Source organism: Dreissena polymorpha, chromosome 13 (genome assembly GCF_020536995.1).
Source record: "Dreissena polymorpha isolate Duluth1 chromosome 13, UMN_Dpol_1.0, whole genome shotgun sequence".
In the NCBI taxonomy this organism is placed as follows: domain Eukaryota; kingdom Metazoa; phylum Mollusca; class Bivalvia; order Myida; family Dreissenidae; genus Dreissena; species Dreissena polymorpha.
In genome coordinates, this window is record NC_068367.1 from 43,217,357 (window position 1) to 43,239,006 (window position 21,650).

The 21,650-nt window shown below is 33.4% G+C and overlaps 2 protein-coding genes across 2 annotated transcripts in view; both read left to right on the forward strand.

Moving 5' to 3' along the window:
• Positions 1 to 21,650, forward strand: part of LOC127856170 (transcription intermediary factor 1-alpha-like) — a 273,940-nt gene that overhangs the window by 68,799 nt on the left and 183,491 nt on the right. The window lies entirely within an intron of this gene.
• Positions 10,518 to 14,041, forward strand: LOC127856178 (uncharacterized). Its single transcript, XM_052392247.1, has 2 exons — positions 10,518 to 10,923; positions 11,543 to 14,041. Exon 2 carries the CDS (start codon positions 12,372 to 12,374, stop codon positions 13,410 to 13,412), a length of 1,041 nt encoding a protein of 346 aa, XP_052248207.1. The 5' UTR covers positions 10,518 to 10,923; positions 11,543 to 12,371; the 3' UTR covers positions 13,413 to 14,041.

A 21,650-nucleotide genomic window follows, 5' to 3' on the forward strand; every position in this document is an offset into this window, starting at 1 on the left:
TTGCCAAGAACAAAAAATTCCTGAAACATAAAAATATATCTTGTTTACATGCCCCGTTGATATTTTGTTCGAATTGCATATAAGACAAAACAAATGTATTATAGAAATCTGGCTATTATTTTGCAATTCGGTCTTGATTGGTCATTGTGAAAAATGCTATAATAATTGTTACAATTATTATACTCTATCCACTGTTTTGGCAAAACACGTTAAAGCGAAGTTGTGTACATTTTAACTGAAGCAAAATGTGCGACGGTTTAATCTGCTAAATTTCATATGTGTTCTAGGGCCATAGAGTAATGGTAAATTCATTTGCCCGGGATGTTAAAATATTTTGGGTTAAATCATTTTGATCCAACGCATTCAGAACAATTAATGTCCAAATAAATGTCATGTTATGACGTGTATCTTTATATGAATTTCAAGTTAACGTTAAAGCTGAAATATGTATGCTTTCTACACAATGCTGTCTACGTTTTGTATGTTATGAAAAGGATAAATAGCTTAATGGTTCATTTAAATGCTAACTGATGTCCGTTAATTTTTGTTAACTCCATTCATCTCATATGCTTTGATCTCAAGTCGAATATAAATGTTTTATTTGGTCGTTTCAATGGGAATTTTAATTTGTATGTTTAAAAATAAATACTTTTTGAATCCGGAGGCTAATAATCTCCGTATAGTCGTTATAATTACATCGTTTTAAAAAGGATAAAGTAATATACATATACAAACTAGTCATCCGATAACGGCCTATGCACAATAACATATTAAGAGAATCGTATCATGCACGCAGTGGCGCTATTTTATTTTCAATTTTAATTTGTCTTGTCCTCTTGTATTCAATATTTGTATTACAACATGCATTATTTTATTTCGAAACGCATTCGTCATTTTAATGAAGCACAACAGACAATTAACCGCAGTTCTGAAAATAAAAGTTGATGTATCTGGAATGTTTGTAATGCTGCATTAAATTTTGTGACATTTACATGCAGTACGATACACAGATTCCGTATTCGCATCATGTTAATAAGCATTGAGTTTTTTTTTCTGAATTACTATTATTAGACATTGATAAAACTCCGGATGTTTCACTTTGTATAACGGAATAATCTGTGAAACAAGTATATATAAAACTGACACTTTTGTTTGAAAATTAAATAAGCGTCTGTCTTTCGAACTTATTAGACGAGAATCCATGACAAATTTCCATTTTGAACCTATATAGCTACAGTCATCACATGTATATATAAATATATCTCCTTGTTGCACTTTATAAACAGTCAGTGTTGGCAATTTATTTAGGATAGATAGCATCATTTGCTGACCTTCTAACATACCTAGCCTATAACAGTTCAATGACTGTTTGTTTGCCAAGAGCTGGATACATAGAAGATTAACCCAAACACTGACAAGAAAAATCTATGGTTAAACGTGTGCAGTCGGATGTTTCAACATTACAATTGTTACGAAACAAGCAAATTCGTTTAATTGATATCGACCGACAAATAAACGTTGTCAATAGTTGGGTGCAAATCCATCGAAAAACGGTATAATCCAACAAACAATGTAGGGTAATTGTTTTTATTTATTGAAATTTTCCTCATTGAGAATCTATCTACACACCCATTAAGTTTCATGTTCACATCGTTTAGCGTATCTGAGATATATCCCTGAAAAGTTATCGTACACTAAACAAAAGGTGATAACACTTATTTTAGAAAGTGTGAGGTTATGGTACTTGTGCAAGGCAATTCTGCTTATTGATATATGTACACCCATGAAGTTTCGTGTTGTAATCTTATATGGTATCTGAGATATGGCCCTAAACAAGTTACATCATATGAAAAAAGGTAATAACTCTTATTTAAGAAAGTTAAGGGTTAAGTTATTTGCATGGCACATTTCCTCATCGATTTTTAAACACACATTAAGTTTCGTGTTGATATTTTATATAGTATTTTAGATATAAGCCTGAAAAAGCCCTGTGCCAGATAGACGGGCGGAATGACGGACGGAGAGAATGACGGACGGACAATGCAAATTCTATATTCTCCACCTTTGGTGGGGGATAAAAATAGTGCGTGAAATGTATTGAACTTTCTTGTATTTTATACAATCGTGTGTTTAATGTTCACTTAAATATGTGAGTACTATATTATAATTAAAAATATATGTACACTATTTAAGCGTTATTTTTAAAAATATATGAACCGACAATACACACAATCTCAAATCTAATCTTTCGTCCGCTACTTATATAGAACAAACCAGTTGAACAAAGTTAAAGTAAAAACTGGTAAATACTTACGTATAAGATAACACGCACATGTTTCTATTAGATAAAGGGATGATATAACTATACGTATACGTTTATGTTAGATTTATCAGCTTGAACTCTTAACAAGCAATATATTTGTAATAGCACGTGACTTCATATCAAATCAAGAATAATATAGCTTTAATTTAAATATAACTCCTTTCTATTTAATTTACGAAGATTTTATATTCGTAATGCTCACTATTTATATAATTTTGATTATACCCGTGTTTGAAATGCTTGATATATAATGGATACAATAAAGTCGAATGTGTATTATAAGCTGTTTAAAATTCATAAGTTTATCAACTTTCGTGTTAACATCTTATTATTGACAGAGTTGTTTTAAGTCACATTCATGCAGCGAAGCTGTGTATATTGATACTTTATAAAGAAATGAAGATCATGTGCTGATCGAGTATTATCTGTTCGTCTGAATCAATAACCATTCAAGTATTATATCGTTTGATGAACACAAGTAAAGCATAGTTTGTTTTAAAGAAATATATATATGCTGTTGACACTGTAATTGTACATGCAATTTAAATGAAATGATTGCTTTCCATGCTTTTAATCGCACGACGAACTTGATCTCAAGATCACACTTAGATATTAAAAATAAATAAATATAAATAAAATCAGCTTACATTTATATACTTCATCCATACCAATAGAATTGAACATCATACTTTAACCGCGCTGTTTACAATGTACTTGAGTTCGTTCACATCTAATTCAATTTTAAGTTGTCGTCAATTATCTAGTACCGGATAAGATGTGCCGAATAAAAATGGGCGTTTTGAAAACAAGGTTTATCTGATAGCCACCTTGTGATATTGACAGCGATATTAACAATATATCTAAACATGATAATGAGGAAATTAAAAAAGGTCAACCATCTTAAAAACATTGGTTAATTATTAAATATATTGTCATGTTACTGCTTCAAATTATTACAGCGACAACATAGTAAACATGTCGTAGAAAAAACTGATGCTAAATGGTGTTTCATTTATCATTCAACGAAGTAAGTGTCGCCGGATGGTGAATACTATGAAGCCAGTCCGGGACTCGAACCCGGGTCCTCCTGTTTACGAGGTCGGTGCTCTACCGAGTGCGCTAACCGGGCCGCTTATACATCTTACCACCAATCCCGATTTAGTTCGATGCCGTGACATTCTCCCCTGCAAAGTTTGAATTCGTCCTCGAATTCAAGTCACAGAGAACAGTGGATTACTGATCCCGCCGAACCCACGGGCAAGTTCTATGGAGTACTGCAAGCGCCATGGCCCCACGTTGGGAGCCATTGTCGCCGGGTTTTCAATAGTTTTCAGCCAGTCCGGGACTCGAACCCGTCACCTCCCGCTTATAAGGCGAGTGCTCTACCCAGTGAGCTAACCGGATCGTTTACACATCTAGTCAGCAATCCCGATTAAGTTTGGTAACTTGACTTTTAGTTCCGGTACCCGGGAATATTTAGCTCTTAAATGGACAGTAACTGAGACATTCCATTATTTCTTCTATGGTGTCCCTTTCGATGTCTACACAGACAATAATCCACTAATGTCTTGACAACTGCGAAACTGGACGCTTTGTGGGCATAGGTGGGTATCTGCGCTGGCAACTACAACTTGAAGATTCAATATAGATATGGGCAATAAAATATCGAAGCCGACGCCCTATCACGACTTTATACATGTGAACTTATATCGACCCCTGAACATTGTTCTTCATGACAGGACGTCGAGCACACTGTGTTAGCAGACAGCACTGATACAAAACCAGAACTCATTATGTGGAACAAGATGTGTTTCACGCCGTCTTGAAAGTTCACACTGAAACCGAACCAGAGCAGCAATCTGTAAAACAGGATATTGTCAGGGTGTTTGACAATCCATACCGAGACCCAGCCATGACACATACAGCATGACATAGCACATGATAATTATCAAAGTGCAGTCATTACGACTGAAGACTGGGTAAAAGTTCGAGAATCTTACCATGTTTTATAAAAAATGCGGAAGTTTGTGGCTTTGGGATCTCTACCTGATCCAGCTTAGAAACGATATCTGGGCCTGAGTTTCAGAAGTTCGTCAATCTATTCCATAAACTAACACTGCACGATGGCATTCTTTATCAATCACATGTAGTTAATGTTGAGGTTAAAAATCAACTTGTGTTACCTATGTCAACACAATTTACAATGTTCAATGCTTTACATGATGACCTTTTTCATCAAGGTCGTTACCGATCATTGAGTCTTTTTCGAGATTGATTTTATTGGCCAAGAATTGAAAAAGATGTCACACTGTGTGTGTATGGATGCCACCGTTGAATCCGGCGTAATCTGGACCACAACGAGCAACAGTTTTGGTAAACATTTGCTCGTCTTCCCCCTTGGAATTGGTGAGCATTGAATTTATTTCCATAGAAATTTCTAAGGGAGGATTTGAAAACATCTTGGTGATTACCGAACATTTTTCACAATACGCAAAGGCAACCCCTACGAAAAACTAAACCGCCCGAAAAACGGCACAGTACATGCACTTTTCAGTAACTATTTTGTGCATTTTGGATTCCCGAAAAAGTTGCGAAGTGATCGAGAACAAAATTTCTGTTAAAATGTCATACAACGACTCTGTAAAATGGCAGGTATCCGGCGAACACATACACCACCGTACTTCCCCCAGGGTAATGGTCAATGTGAACGCTTCAACCAAACCCTTCTTCAAATGCCAGGAACGCTGCCCAGTGAAAGGAAGTGTGGCTGGAAATCAGCCATTCCTTCCTTATTACATCGTATAATTGTACAGCGCACGAATCCACGAGCTTTTACCCGTATAGGCTCATGTTTAGTAGAACGCCTCTTTAAAATAACATAATATTCTTGTATATTACTTTAAAAGTGTTTTTTGTTAGAATTTGTACATGAAAAATATTTAATAGGGGGAGGGAAATGTGTCGCTGGGCATAAATTTATATAATGTACGGTAGGTTTACGTGTAGGTTTATATACATGTAGCATATTAAATGGAGCACAATTCTTTATCAATGTAACGTTATTTTAAATTATTCATAATTATCGTATAACTAGACGTGTAGTTGTTACTTTGAGTAGATTTCAATGAGAAGTAATACAAATACCCATTTCCACGTTAAATAATTCTCGTAAATTATTCGTGCATAATATTAACCAGTTCTCAGTTGATTTTGAAGATTTCAATCAAATAGCTGTTTTTTAAATGAATTAATCAATCATATGTGTCAACACCGAGGTGCAAAAAGGCGCATTGTTACATCATTATGTGATCAGCTATTTGAGGAGAAATAAGTAAATATATATTTAAACTATATTCGGTTCTTTACAGGTAACTAGTACTATTACACATTTTTTATTTACGATAACTTTTTAGAAGTAACGGTTTTATATTTTGTTTAATTTTCCAAATCTATGTGTGTGTTTCATTTTATATAATAATTTATTGTTTAGTTAATATAAAAAATTAATTATGTATTGCTTGTTTCATATTGTTATTCAATATTGTTGTTTTTCCTCAGCGTGCAATATCTGTTGGAAAACCATTTATTGTATTGGTAATCCTTGTTACTATGATATTCATGATCATTTTGTTCTTTACAGGGTTGTTTCTGTTGCCACTTTGGTTTTCACGTTTTATGGGCTGCTAGCAACCCACCGCAAATTTATATCAAAACCAAATACGGTGACGTTAGTAAAACATCATGTCAACTACTGGTGATGCAGTTTGATAAAGGATGAACTATAACATACCAAATTTATGGATAATAAACGAAATTTCATTTTCAACTGAACTTATTTTATATGTATTTTTATGAATCTTTATTGCAACAATATGTTATTTGACTGGTTGACTGCTTTATTGTTAAACATAAATTTTATGTAAACGAACGTTCCACACTGTTAACTTATCGATATTATAATATCGATGTACCCAGACTACTGGTAACTGAAACATTCTTTATCTAGATTTGTACATTCTTAAGTCGATAATACAATTCATTTTCTGTTCTGTTAAAACTATCGACACAACACCTGCGAATAGTTGTTCAATTAAGATTCAAAGATTTGAAATACCTGAACTTTTTCGTGTTCACATGTAAATGGAATAAATGTCGATATATATTCAGTATATATCAGATAAGGATTTTTTGTATTTTAAATACTTTGATATGAGCTAATTAAAGTGAGTTAACTGAAAACATTTTGCATATTGAAATATCAAAATTAGTTCATATGTCAAATAAAGTATTGTTTATATTACTGTATTATGTATGTTGAATTTAATAAATAGAACATGTTATCATTTTTATATATCTCATATGTGGTATGTCAAAAGGTATAATAATATGTCAAACTGCAAAACATTTTTAGCTTGTACTACTTTATATAGCTTTAGTGCAGTGATACAATTTTCTGTTCATTCAATGCAAGTTGGAAAGTAATTTAAAGTGATTAAAAACCGTTATTAATTCAGAAATGTCATTTTAGTTTAATTGACAAAGATCATTATAATAAGATACAGATTGACTGTTATTTTTATAATTAAACAGTTCAAATCACACAAACAAACAAAATAATTCCATCGTGTATCACAAAATGTGTGAAGATAAAGCTGGTCTCGTCGGATTCCAAAACGAACATGTTAACAATATTACTTAGACATTTGATGAAATGAGGAAAAATAAAGCGTCGCTTCGAGCCAAAAAATAGATACGGATAACGTTAAATTTCACACAACTAATAAACATGTTAAACCGGGTATCTGTTTATATGTGCATATGTTCAACAGATTCGTAATGATACAGATGTCGTTTAAACGTTTATAGTACAATATCCTTCGCTTGTTGTACTCGATAAATGGAACGAATACGACCATTATTGAAGTCTAATAGCTGAAATACGAACATCGATCAATAATCTTAGATCAATGCAGCAAAAGCAACAACACGTACGTTATTGTTAAAGAAGATTTGTGACACTGACCATCCGGTGATTTGGGGATTTGGAAAAATATAACTGGTACATGTTCAAAAAAAAAATGGTTTGATGTCGTTCGCGATTTCATTTGTTGGAAAAGTGCTCATTACACAAGCAAAAACATCGATATGCTTTCAAAAAGTCCACCATGGCACAACTTATAAAGATCCCCAAGTTGACAAATGGGTTATGATTGTATGTTTCTGTACATTTGTGGATGAATTTATTTTCGTTGAATCGCACTACATTGCCCGATTTTTCAAATAATTTAAAATACGTTGAGAAACATCGAACATACATGTACTCACTCTGTAGAATTATCCTTGAAATTAAAAAAACATCCGGTCCTTAGCGCCTTGGAGGTAGCATTGGCTCCTTTATTAATGCATCGCCAAAAAGAGGTAGCGCCCGTGATTTACGGCCGTAGTGATGGTCATACGAATTTGTATTATCTTTTGAGTCGACGGCGTCCGAGTATGCATAATCCGGGTACTGACGAATGTGTAGTTGCGGGCAGTAGTGTTTAGGCACCGGACTTCGTCGAGCGTTATAAGCATAAAGCAAACATATGCTTCAATTACTCGAATCAGTCCAAAATCACCATTAATACATATATTTAAAAATACACAAAATATATAATCTTTACTTGTGGACATATTTTTGAATTTCCAACAAAAAATATCATTCAGAAGTATAATACTTTAAGTAACGGTAATACATCACTCTAGATTTCCGAATGGCCCGATGAAATAGTTTTGTTTTCTAAATAAGAATGAATTTAGCTTTAGTATAGTTTAAACTGACTGGAATGAAGTTTTATATGACTTTGCCGTATTAATATAATAAAGTCACTATATTGGGGTATACATGTCAATGTGAAATATGTGCAAATATTACGTCAATTGGATTATTGCGTCGTATGCAAAGGGAAAATGTATATGTGTCAGAAGCGTCCTCAAATCTATGAGATTTAAAATTCCCATTAATAACAAGTCTCGAAGGGTTTATTTTGACTTAAATGTATAGTATAAAATCTCTGAAACCTCAAGAACCACTGCGTTGATATTAAATAAATGTAATCGAGGCGCGAATTTAGATTAACAGTTAAACATTATTTAAACATTAATGATTTTTGTGTGTATTCTTATGTTTACAATTCCACATGGATAGTTTGTAGCATAAAGTAAACCGTTTATTTAACGTTACAACTTGAAACCAAACGATTTATAGTTAATGTGAAGTTTATTTTGTAACTTTAACTGCTATTATATACAAAAAATATAGTATAGATTTAAGAGTCAAACTTATTTTACAGTATTCATTCAATATTTTAAGAGTCAAATTTCTTTAATATTGTTTATTACATATTTGCAATAAGCAGTCAATAAGAGTTATTATGTGCATAAAACAACAACATAAACATCTCAGCTCAGACCTATGGTATTCGGTGTGCGGGTCCCACATATGGCGCACCAAAGGGGTCGAAACTTTAACTTCTGCTGCAGCAGAACAAATTTAAATGCTGCTCGAGCAGCAAATTAGTGCTCGAGCAGCATATTTGCTGCTCGAGCAGTATCTACATGATAGAGAGAGAGAGAGAGAGAGAGAGAGAGAGAGAGAGAGAGAGAGATGACTAACTGTTATCCCACTGTCTGTATGTATCGTATTGACTGACGATCATGTGTTAACTGAAGTTCTCATTTGTCCTCGTTTTCTTGCGGACATTGTCGAATTATAGGCAAACATTACTAAGGGACAGGTAAGATATATATTGGTTTATAAAACTGTGTTTTTGTTTTCAAAATTCTGTAAGTTAAAATCAGCATAAATTCAAAAGCATCACAACACAACATAAACAACACAAGCGGATCATGAAATATCACAAAATACATACCCGCCGAGTGTTCGTTCTAGATATTGGCTTTCAATACGTTTTAAGTCACATTAGGCGCAGTGCGAGTCTATTATTTAGTTGATGGACACTAAGATGACTCAATCTTTTTCTTCTTTCAAATTAAGGACAGGTCTTCTCTGGAGTATTGACGCACTTTGACTATTCACAGATTTTTGGTCCTTTGTAGAACCAGAACTTGGTGTCTTTGGCGGAGATCTAAAGAACGCTCCCACAGTGGGGATCGAACCCGTGTTCTCTCGATCGATAGGCGGACACCATATCCATTACGCTACTGCGCTCGAATGAGCGGAGTGGCCGAAACATATGCCATTGTCGGTCGGGAAATTGCATAGCAAGCATAAGCAAAGTCGTAATATTAGTTTATGTTATGTTGCACAGAAACGAAGGAAAAATGTAATAAAAAGTTATAATTAATCGAAGGTCAGTACATTCCTGAGCAATCCTTAAAGCAGAGCAACCTGAATTTATTTCGTAAGTCCAACCAAAAAGAATGCATGTTTACTTTCATTCAAATAACATCCATAGTTGCAAATAACAAACGTGGACGGGAGTTTTTATTCAAAGGGCATTAACTTCTAAAACTGAATGGAGTTCTATAACCTAGTACAATATAGCAAAATGAGATTATGAATATATAATATGAGCACTATTAGAATCAGTTATATGAGAGATAAAACGTGTGAAAACGATGCTATCAAAACGGCCGTTAATACCCAGATAATCAAAGGAACCGAGCGCCTTATAATATATGTCCGCGCCTAAATATTACTTTGCACACAGTTACATCGAACCCTGATCTTCCGTGCTCTCTCACGGGAACAAAACATCCGTTAGAAAATGTACTGTTATTAACCAAATTGCAATAATAAACATATTAAAAATAATTTGCACAGAACCGTCTGACAATATACACGTGTCCGCAAAAATAGATCGCTAGTTTCTGAGGCGAAAGGATTGAAGAACGGGTTGAAATACAATATGGCGGAAACGATTATTCAATTATTTGATTATCCGTTTAATACATCCACTCTCAATTCCCTCAAATTTAAACGGACGCATAAAGCGGTAACTATATACACCCTCTAATAAAAATACACTCAATTGAAACAAACTGTCATCACTGTTGAATTCTTATCGAGTATACAACAATGCAAATGTTTCAATCATTTATCAGATAATGTTTTGTAGCCATTTGTTTGAAGAAAAACAAACCTGAGATACGTTTACAATTCACGTTTGTATTTACCAGTGCGTTTTGGGTATTTTCAGACTATTTATAATATGGATACTTCATACCAAAGTAAACTTTAGCAATTTATTGGAATTGTAACAATAAACATTTGAAATAAATTAGTTGTTAATTGTAACATATACCGATTTATTTACAGATAATGTCATAGGTGTATTTAAAGACTCAAGGAAAATGATGGAAGACAGCCAATCATGTTGGTAGCAAGTGAGAAGAGATATGAATCAGCCGAAACAATTTCTTACAGGACAATATATTTCAGTTTTAAATCTTAATGACTTTAACAAATGGCATTCTGAAAAGCGTGATAATTGTTACAATATTTTACAGCAAACTACGTGCGAACGTAGTCACAATCTTCGTTAAAAACGAACGGAACTGGGGAATAGACAGAATAATTTATGGATTAAAAGGGCGAGGTAAAAAATTTTTTTTCGATCTATGCTTATCAGTCTTTACAATATTATTATATTCAGTCTTAATGAGATTTTTTTATAAAGAAGTGTATTTAATAACGTCATTTGTGACTCTAAATGATATACATGGAACACATTAGTTGCATTGATTCGTATGCCATAATCGCATTCACTCGGTAAAGCCTGATAAATTTGTCGATATATACCTATTAAAATCAATTATACAGAATATGAACAAGTCAGTTCATTATAAAATGCAAGAACAATCTGACAGAATGGTGCGAGGAAATATAAGAACGGTCAAATTTTATATAATCGGTTTACCCTTTCATTAAAATTATAACATGCAGTATTTATCGTTAATAAATTGTAATTTTCCCAATATACTATATCGCCCATATGTCCTCATTGCCGTTGATGAATGCGTGCATACGATGATTCAAAATCATAACTAGAAATTTGCGTCAAACGAAGTTATTCATTGTGTTATACAATATCCTCTTCAGAAAATTATTTTGAAGAAATTGTATCGCTAAACGGTATCAACAAATTTGATATTTTGTTTAAGAGTTATCTTCTGTGCGGAAACGGGAATTTCACAACTATGTACATAATTTTGCAGGGCATAATAATAAAAGCTCCAGCAATGGCAGTTCAAGATTCCAAATATACGAATAAATGTGGGCCATGCCTGTTTGATGGTGAATTCGTGGATCCAAATAATTTCTGCGTGGAATGTCTGGAGTATTTGTGACAGTTGTATACGTGATCACAGAAAAAATAAGTCATCACGTGATCATACAATACTTCAGAAGGGTGATTTTCCCAAGGATGTTAAATTATTTGAAGAAATGAAGAAATTGACTCAATGTCCGAAACACCCTTACATTGACCTCGACCAATACTGCCCAACGCATGATGTTTCAATTTGTCCGTTCTGTTTGAAAAGCGATCATAGGCTTTGTGAAAATCTCACAGATATCATAAGTTTATTTCAGGGAGGATGCCCTAGTGAAAACTGCAGTGAACTTATAAAAGTGTTCTTTAATCGGTGTAATTTACTACAAACTGAAACAATGAAAATTGCAAACGATGTACATACTAATAATTTTGAAGTGGCACAAGACATCCAACTGTACATTTTGACTTTGAACGATGCCATTGAACAATTAGAGAGGAGGTTGTCTGAAAAACACGAATGTTTAATATCGCCTGTTAACGAAGCTATTAAATGCGCGGAACAAATGGTTTTATCTGTTGAAAAGAAAGCTATATATTATGATAGTTTGTTCGAGATAACGACCAAGTATGGTACGCTGAAACATAATATAGTTTTGCAATTCATGACGTGTTCGTTACTGAAAGCATTGGGAGAGCATGACTAATTTAAAACTAAGGCAGATACAAAAATATCATTTATCAAGCCAGTTACTACTAGTAGAATAATTGAAATGTTACCACAATGTGACGTCGTGATAAAATGTAATGACAGACAAGCCCAAGAACTATCAAGTGATGAGCATACAGACCCTGAACCTAAAGCACGAGACGCAACTACACAGGTTGATGAAATTGATTTCGTGACGAGAAGTTGTTTAAATCAGAATTTACACGAAATGCATATCAGGTTTGACAATATAAAACTCATGCCGTGTGGAGAATACGCGATTATTTCCTTAGATGTTTTAGCGGACGGTAGAATACTCGTATTATCTGAATGTGCGATGGGACTTTACTCAATTAAACTGACCTTGATATCAACATTCGACATTAAGCACAGAGTCAATGACATGTGTATCGTCAAAGAAAACAAAGATGGTTACTTAAATGTTGCTGTTTGCTTTCACAAACTAAACAAATTACAAATTGTAGAACATTTTAACGAATTTCGCGAATTATCTTATATAACTTGTGAGGGCGATGTCATCAGTATAAGTATGTGTGTTTACCATTTGGCAGTGCTTCTGTCGCACTATGAAGTCCAGCTGCTTGATATTGCAACGGGCCATGTCTGTTATGCATACAAGGAATTCAGGTGGACAATCAACGGATCAATTGTTCGTTTATGCTCACCCATCAGAATTCATATATGCAGCTCAAAAAATCTATTAATTGTAGTTGATGAAAATACAATTTACTCTTTTAACATTAAAGATGGAAAATGTAAAGAAGACACGTTATATTTAGTCGGTTCATGTCATTGGGGTTATTCGCAATTCTCTTGCACCAAACCTGAATTTAAGGATGCAAACGATGTGAAATGTGATTCAAACGGAAATATATATGTTGCAACCAGCAAGAGTATCTATCAAGTTAACAGCACTGGAACCGCACGGACCCTGATTCAACATTATACAGATGCTAATGATATATTATATGGTTTTTGTAAAACATGTGCTATTGACGAGTACCGCAACAGAATAGTTGTCGGCTTTGTCTTTTCCCGTTATGTGCGTGTGTATGATTACACTCTACCAACAAATGATACATAATCAACGAGATATCGGCGGATGAGGTGACGTGTAAGTGACGAAAACACTCGTCCGTTCTCAAGTAAACAGCTCAAATCTCTTTTTTGTATTAGTTGATATGCAGATGACACTCTTGAAGTTGCTGAGTGATTTTATATATTGAAAACAGTGTCGTATAGAGGGCAGCAATTTTGTTATTCCAATAAACGATGTACATTAAATGCATCCATTCACAGTTCTCGTATTCGTAAGTTTTCTTACTTGTACATGAATTGTAACGTAGTTTAACTATTTGCTTTGTATAAGTGTAATACATATTATTTATTCATTCTTGATTACATACTTATCCGTATGTTATCCATCTGGATCATCCAATCTGCATAGTTTATGATGACAAACACGTCATAATTCTTTCTAAAAGGCCTGTTAAGGTGAAAGTAGTCGACGACTGCCCAGCTTGCTTGCATTTAATGTCAATATTTACATATTGCATATTATATCTAGGTTATGATAATGTCTGATTTAACTTTGCGGGTAGATCTGGTTTACTATTTTAGATTATACCATAGTAATCGTTCTTATACGCTTTATATACATGCTGATCTTACAATGTCTGTAGGATTTCAATTGTGTAATAAACATATGAATGCCTTGTATGTACTTATATATCTTGTAAATACAACCTAAATCAATGCCATCTACTGGTCGTGTTAAGCTGCCATTGTTAAAATACCACATATTAATACAATGTTGTTACTCTGCTGTCATTACGGTGACGGTGGTACGTAAATATAGTTTCGGATAAATATTTACTTAAAAAAGATTACGCGCATTTTTATTAACCTTGACCCCATAACTGTAGTTTTGTCACTCTCAGAGTTTGTCTAAATTTCGATACTCTGGAGTAATAATGTATAGGAAATCAATACGTATTGTGTGTTGTCAGTAAATATCAAAGTTTTTGCAATATGTTTTTGAGAGCGCAATATGTTGGGCAACCATAGTAAATTGTTAATATAGATTATGACTGAAATCATTCATACTTTTTTGCGATCGATTTTAGTTGTTTGAAGCAATGGTAAAATATATGCAGCAAATACACTTCTCTATAATAATCACGGCTCTCCTATATATATATATATATATTGCCATTTATATTCTAAGTAAATCTTTATTTAGTTCTTATAATCTCTATGGGAGATCAAGTGTTACAGTATGTCGCTGTACCCGTTAGACTGTTGATATATTTTTAACTTTCGTATTCCATTAAACACTGTTAACTGGTATTCCTAAGCGTTCATGATATTTGTAAATAAGCTAGAACTTTTTATAACATTCAAAAAGATGTCTACTTGACGCCAAGTGCGGTTTCATAGAATATTATACGTTTACGGTATTTGGTTTTAAAATCATTGTATACGCATGACGAGGTCAGGGTTTACCCAAACTGTTAATCATGTGGTTCACGGAAAACTAATCTGCTTAAAATGCACATTAACATTTATGATGTTATAGAAAGTGAACATCAGCCATGTGTGTTACAATTTTGCAATTTGCCCATACTCTGTGTCCATAGTAGGTATTATAGTGATGTTAAAATATAAATATCCGTAACTATAAAGCAGCACAAAAGCCAATGTATATTTGATCTTAATACACCAAACAATGAATTTCAAGATTCTCTATCAGAAAAAAATGCATGCTCCGCTACTTTAATATCAGAACACCAACATTAAATATATAAGTATTAAAACTGGGATCGTTGCATTGGAACGCTCAATGCAAAACAATGGGGTTTAACCCGATTTGAAGACTGGCCAAACGTCACACTTACCCTAGAATCAATAACAAAGCAAATGCGCTGGTAAAGTGTAAAGGCATCTCAAACTAATGCGCCTTTGCATACAGACAATGAAACATGAATGCTAAGACGTGACCAGCCAATCGAATATAGAACAACATAATTTTAGTTTTTGAAGTGTCTTAATAATCCGAATCTATTAAAAAGATTAGGGGATAGGTTTTTATTACATGTCATACCCTGTTTCCCATGTAATATAACCATTACATATTTTTTTATTACACATGGGTAATACAACATTTTTAAGCGTTTTCATTGGCTTAGTTTTCGTTTATTGACCAATCGGAATTTGTTATTTTGCTGAAATGACGTTGCAACGTCAAATGACGTAACGAAATCTAAACAACATTCGGAATTTATCATTATGTTTGCGTAAATATTTATTTAATTTGCTCATTTAATTAAAAGCATGTGATAAAAAAAATATGACACTCGTTGTCATATCATACCATATTTTATTATACATCCGTCAGGAAATTCGTTAGTTAGCTCGCCAAAGGCTCGCTTACTAACAAAATTCCTGAACTCGTTTAATAAAATATAGTATGATATGACAACTCGTGACAGATTCTATATTTACGTGATAAGTATAACAAAAAACTAGGTGTAAGAAAGATCGTTAATATGATTCATCCACATAACACAAATAAGCTCTACGGCTAAGAGCATCTGAAGACTGCAATCATGTAGTGGTGCTACATAGTTTAATCGCACTTTGGTGATCACCTTTTGTCCGGTGTTTACCCCTGGGGTTGAAATCGACCACGTCCAAGGATCACATTGTATAATAAAGAACATTGTCATTAGCAATCTCAATTTTCTGTTTAACCACAAGACCCATGGGTTTATTAGTTTGTTATTAACACTAGAAAGTGGTATTGTACAAAATGTATTAAAATCTTGCCTACGTGGACAAAATTTGTCCCGCCCTGCTGGTTACTAGGTTTTCTACCTGTTCATAGAGGTAAAAAAAATCTTCTCCAAGTTAAGGCCACTCTATTTTCAATACAACGGAATCAGAGCCATTATCGCACGCTTGCTTGGAAAGCATTTTTATAAGGAGATATGTCTATTTTATGTGGCTCAACCTTGTGAAAGCTCTCAAAGCAATTTGATTTATCAAAATTATCATTTAATTTACTAATAGCATATATATTTTAATTAAATTGCTGCTGATTTTAAGAATGATAAAGAAATGTAAAATCATAAGCGTTGCTTCGAACATTTTAGGTTCTTCGGTTCTCGGTTGATTGCCCTGTGTCCTTAGGCGCTCTTGGTCATCCAGAGTTAGTTGGAGTGGAATCAGTTGTTATTATATGATTTTTGAACATTACGAACAGTCATATAGCAACGTATTGGTCGAGTCTTCTTATAATTCGCTTAACGTTACATACAAAACATCATTCAAGTTTAAGAGCTATTAGAACTGTGCTTTAAAACGATACATGCAAATAATTGGGCGCTTAAAGCGGTGTGACGGCTAGCCCTAGGCGAACCTTACTTTCAGCCCAAAATTTATCATAAACTAAACGCGCGCCTTCAACTATTTTGATAAAAAATCCATTGCAGGCAGGAAAATAAAACATAAATGCCAAAACGTGACGCGTAAATCGCACAATAAACTTAAAATGTATTTATACTAGTGTCGGAAACCTGTTAAAATGAAAAAGGAAGAGTTTTAAATTTATAAGTATACACAGAAATATGGTACTTCTATAAATATATTGAGTAATTCAAATAAGTGAAAAATCTACTAAGCATTGAAAAAAAGATGTACGAAAGATTGTAAATGCGTTTTATAATCCACATAACCGAAATGAGCTCTAGAGGTTCGATCTTCTCAAGACTGAAATATGACAACAACGAATATGTCAAATGAGATAACAGCATCAACACAGAACATATCAAATTGTTGCAGTTTAATATATTTAAAAAAAAACAATAACAATGTGCATATTAAACCAGAATACCATATATTAAATGCGCAAAAAAATTACTTTGGGAAAGACATAAATTCTGTTTTCCGAACTTAGTTCCTACCCTAATTTAAACTGCTCATAACAAGCCATTTCAGTAGCCAATGAGTACTTAATGTGCATTTTACCTTAAAATCAGGTATACACATTTTACAAAATAATGTATTTTTTGAAGTGCATTCAATCATAACGCATACACATGTTACGTTCGATACATTGAAGTTGATACTGTTATTTCAAATATCAAGCAGTATTTACGAAATATCATGCGATTTAAAAACGAAGCTGTTACATCAATCAAATTTAATGGTGAACAATTCTGTGTCTGAAATATCATTTTATCCGTAGTTAACATCAACAATTAAAATAGTTAAAAACACAGGGCTTGTTGAGGTCTATCTGTCTATCTGTAAAAAAGAATACACGCTAACAGCAGTATCCATTGCAGAACTATTAAAATTAGAAACATACGAATATATGGCCTTGTCACACGGGTCTATATCAATCTTTAATATTGCAAACATCATTTAATCGTTCACATAAAAACCTACACGATAGGATGAGGACTGTGGCATTATGCAGCGATCTGGTAAAACTGTTATACAAATATATTGTTGATTTTAAGCGACCATTGTAAGTTTACTGAATAAAACTACAGCATTTTTAAACAAGAGGGCCTGAAAGGCCAAAAGCCGCTCACCTGAGAGAAAAAGAAAGATATAACCTGTTCTTTGCAGCCCAAGATATCAACGGAACAAATGTTCTAACCAAGTTTCATGAAGAATGAACAACAAATGGCCCCCTGGCGGCCATGTTTTTTTAACAGACCTGAACCATTTTTGAACTCTTCAAAGACATGTCCAAATTTCATGAAGATTGGGAAAAAATTTGTCTTCTAGACTGTTCACATGTTTTCACTATAAACTTAAGCGTTTCACCCGTCATGCCGGCTATCAAATTAAAATGAAGTCAATAATTTTAATTATTATTTATTTATCACATACTGTGACGAGGAAAGCTACTGGGGCTCGTCTGAGCCTAGCTTAAGGCACAAGAAAAACCAACAACAATGTGACTAAACTATTTTATTCTTTCCAAACATTCATCATTTATACTTCAGCAATAATGTAAACAATACAAACAATTCATATAGAAATACAGTTTATAAACTTTCAAAAGTTAATCATAGTTAAAACAAGGTTTCGAAAACAATTATACACTTTCATGTTTAAACTCGGTCAACAGTTTGTGTTCAGTATGAGGCGAATGCCTGTATAAAGCACTAGGATAAACAAACACCCGTGATCACTTTAAGTGAAATCACTCATAATCTTCACTTTCACTAAACAAATCATTAAGAACTCACTTTCATTGTATTATTCACTTAAGTCTTATGTAAGACACTTAAAGAAAACAAACCATTTCTTCGGCTTTGATTAATAACATATAACTTGCGTTAATCACAGCACACTTAATCACTTTAATTAAAAGACTAACTGAGATTTGTCATTTAATAAATTCACTGTGTTAACTCATCACTCATTAAAAACACTAATTTGTTGTTGCATAAATTCACTAAGTCCTGTTCTTTATTAAATCACTGACTCAATATTTTCATTTAGAGACACAAAAACTAAGTCACTTTGCCTTAGTCACTTAGTTAATAATCGCACTTAGTTTTAATAACTAAAATAACTTCACTTACTTAACATTCCCAGTTATTAAAACACCGTAAATCACTAATTCAATATTTTCATTTAGAGAAAAATAAGACTAAGTCACTTTTACTAAGTGAAATTTCAACTTAGAACATTAAACTCACCTCCATGATAAAACTAAAAGTTGCTTTACTAAACAGGTCTGGCAGGTTTGTTATTCACTAACCCCAAACTTTCAATTAGTGGACTAACTCTTTCAACTTAGAGCCAGGGGGTCTAACATTAGTCTTTCACTTGTACATCCAGATGTTTCAGGTGATTAGTTCTAATAGGAAAGGCCAACAATGTGCCAGTCCCCTGATTCTGAGGTGTATATAGCAATTATTGCTAGTAATCTAGGTAAACATCCAATCAAATGAGAGCACTGCTATTCTTAGTATCCAGGTAAAGATAGGCACTGGTCAGAAGAGATGCAGCACTGACCACTGATGTAAACTATCTGCATCCACACTTACAGAGAGTTTAAAGCATTTATTTCATTTTTAAGAATTATCATACAATGAAAATATACCTGATCTATCATTAATGAATTTATAAGTTATTTACTATCATTAATGAATTTAAAAGTTATTAAAAATTGTAATTTAAAGAATCATTATTGTAAGAATAAAACAATAAAAACAAAGTAAACAATTACAAGGCAGGCGTTACAATAAATATAAAGAAAACTGCCCCACCCCCTGGCGGCTTTGTTTTTCTATTGATCACGACCATTTTCAATCTCGTCCGAGACATCCACATTACTTATGTTTTCACAAATCTCATGATGATTAGGCAACAAATGTGACTTCTAGAGTGTTCACAAGCTTTTATACTATATAAATATAAGGAAAAAGACCCCCCCCCCCTGTAGCGGCCATGTTTTTTTACCGATCCAAACCATTTTCAAACTCAACTGTCGTATCCAGGAAACAAATGTTCTGACTTAATTTTATGAAGATTGGGCCAAAAATGTTCACATGTTTTCACTATATACAGAAAACTGTCCCACCCCCTGGCGGCCATGTTTTTCCACCCATTATGACCATTTTCGAACTCGTCCAAGATATCTATAAAATCAATGTTTAAAATTTTGTTAATTATGATTAGGCAAAAAATGTGACTTCTAGAGTGTTCACAAGCTTTTTTTGCTATAGGAAAAAAAACTCCCCCTAGCGGCCATTTTTTATGGGGCTCAACCTTGTGGAAGCTCTCAAAGCGATTTGATTTATCAAAATTATCATTTAACTTACTAAGAGCATATATATTTTAATTAAATTGCTGCTGATTTTAAGAATGATAAAGAAATGAAAAATCATAAGCGTTGCTTCGAACATTTTAAGTTCTTCGGTTCTCGGGTGATTGCCCTGGGTCCTTAGGCGCTCTTGGTCATCCAGAGTTAGTTGGAATGGAATCAGTTGGAATCAGTTGTTATTATATGATTTTTGAATATAACGAACACTCATATAGCAACGTATTGGTCGAGTCTTCTTATAATTCGCTTAACGTTACATACGAAACATCATTCAAGAGTTAGAGCTATTAGAACTGTGCTTTAAAATTATCTAAGGCGCGCGCCAACACCCAACCAACATTTCTTGAAACGTCTTAATTCGATAGTATGCTTGTTTGAGAAATCTGGGAGACTTCAACTGGTTGTTATTTCATCTTCATACATTTTGCCTGGTACAAAAAAAAACATTTAAAGTTTCAGTTTCCTGTTCATTTGCTGAATAACCAATTACATTCCTTAAACCTCATACTAAACAAGGAACATACATACACGCAAATACAATACTAAATACTAAACATGAAGCAATTAACATAAATAAGGTTTTTGGTTCACAGCAACATACTGCTTTTGTACTCAAAGTTTTCCGTAAAAAACATCTTCTTTTGAGAGAAAAGTACACATATTTGCATCATATTGGCAAATAATAATATTTATGGTTGCTGTATGATTTGATTAGATATCCCAAGTACCCTTATTATAATATAAAGCAAAGTTCTGTGTTAAATATGACATACAGTGCGGTAACAATATTATCAGTATTTGTTTTGTATATTCACCGTTCGGCAGTACTTGTCAAATAATGAGGTGTTCAATTTGTGACAATTTGACTGGTCTTGTGTCTTTGCCGAATTCAATGCAACGTATGTGAATATTTATAATCCAACTCAATGCAGACCCGTGTATACGCTGATTATGACGGGCTATTCCGATTGGACATCGAATATGATGCATGTAAACAAGACACAATATATACGGGAGGAATTCTGAGTGGCTGAACTTTCAGCCGAATGAACGTGAACAGAATCTTGGGTACATCGGAGATAACAAACGTGACACGGTAGCAATTGATTAAAGAAATGTTGTCCTAATTTAGATGCCGTGAAGCCTTGTGGTTGATCTCGTCGTTCATTTTTTATCTTCACGAGCTTTTAAAAATGTAGAAGAGCAACCATTGTTTGAACAATACAGAAATATTTAGATTGTATTTATGTATGTTTCGTACAAATGCTTATTTGGGGTCAAAATATGCATTGAGCGTATAAGCAAGTCTTGCATGCATATACAAGAATCGTAAAAAATCTGGTTTAATAATTCCAATTATATTACTATTAGTATTTGACAATTGGTCATGTATTGAATCGCAGAGTATCAAACACACACCACATGTCATTCCGATGTATAATATCAGATGCGAATTATTTATATACATTT

What these genes read in the sequence shown, in the direction of transcription:
- LOC127856178 (XM_052392247.1), top strand. Translation starts at nt 12,372, where the DNA reads ATGTTACCACAATGTGACGTCGTGATAAAATGTAATGACAGACAAGCC.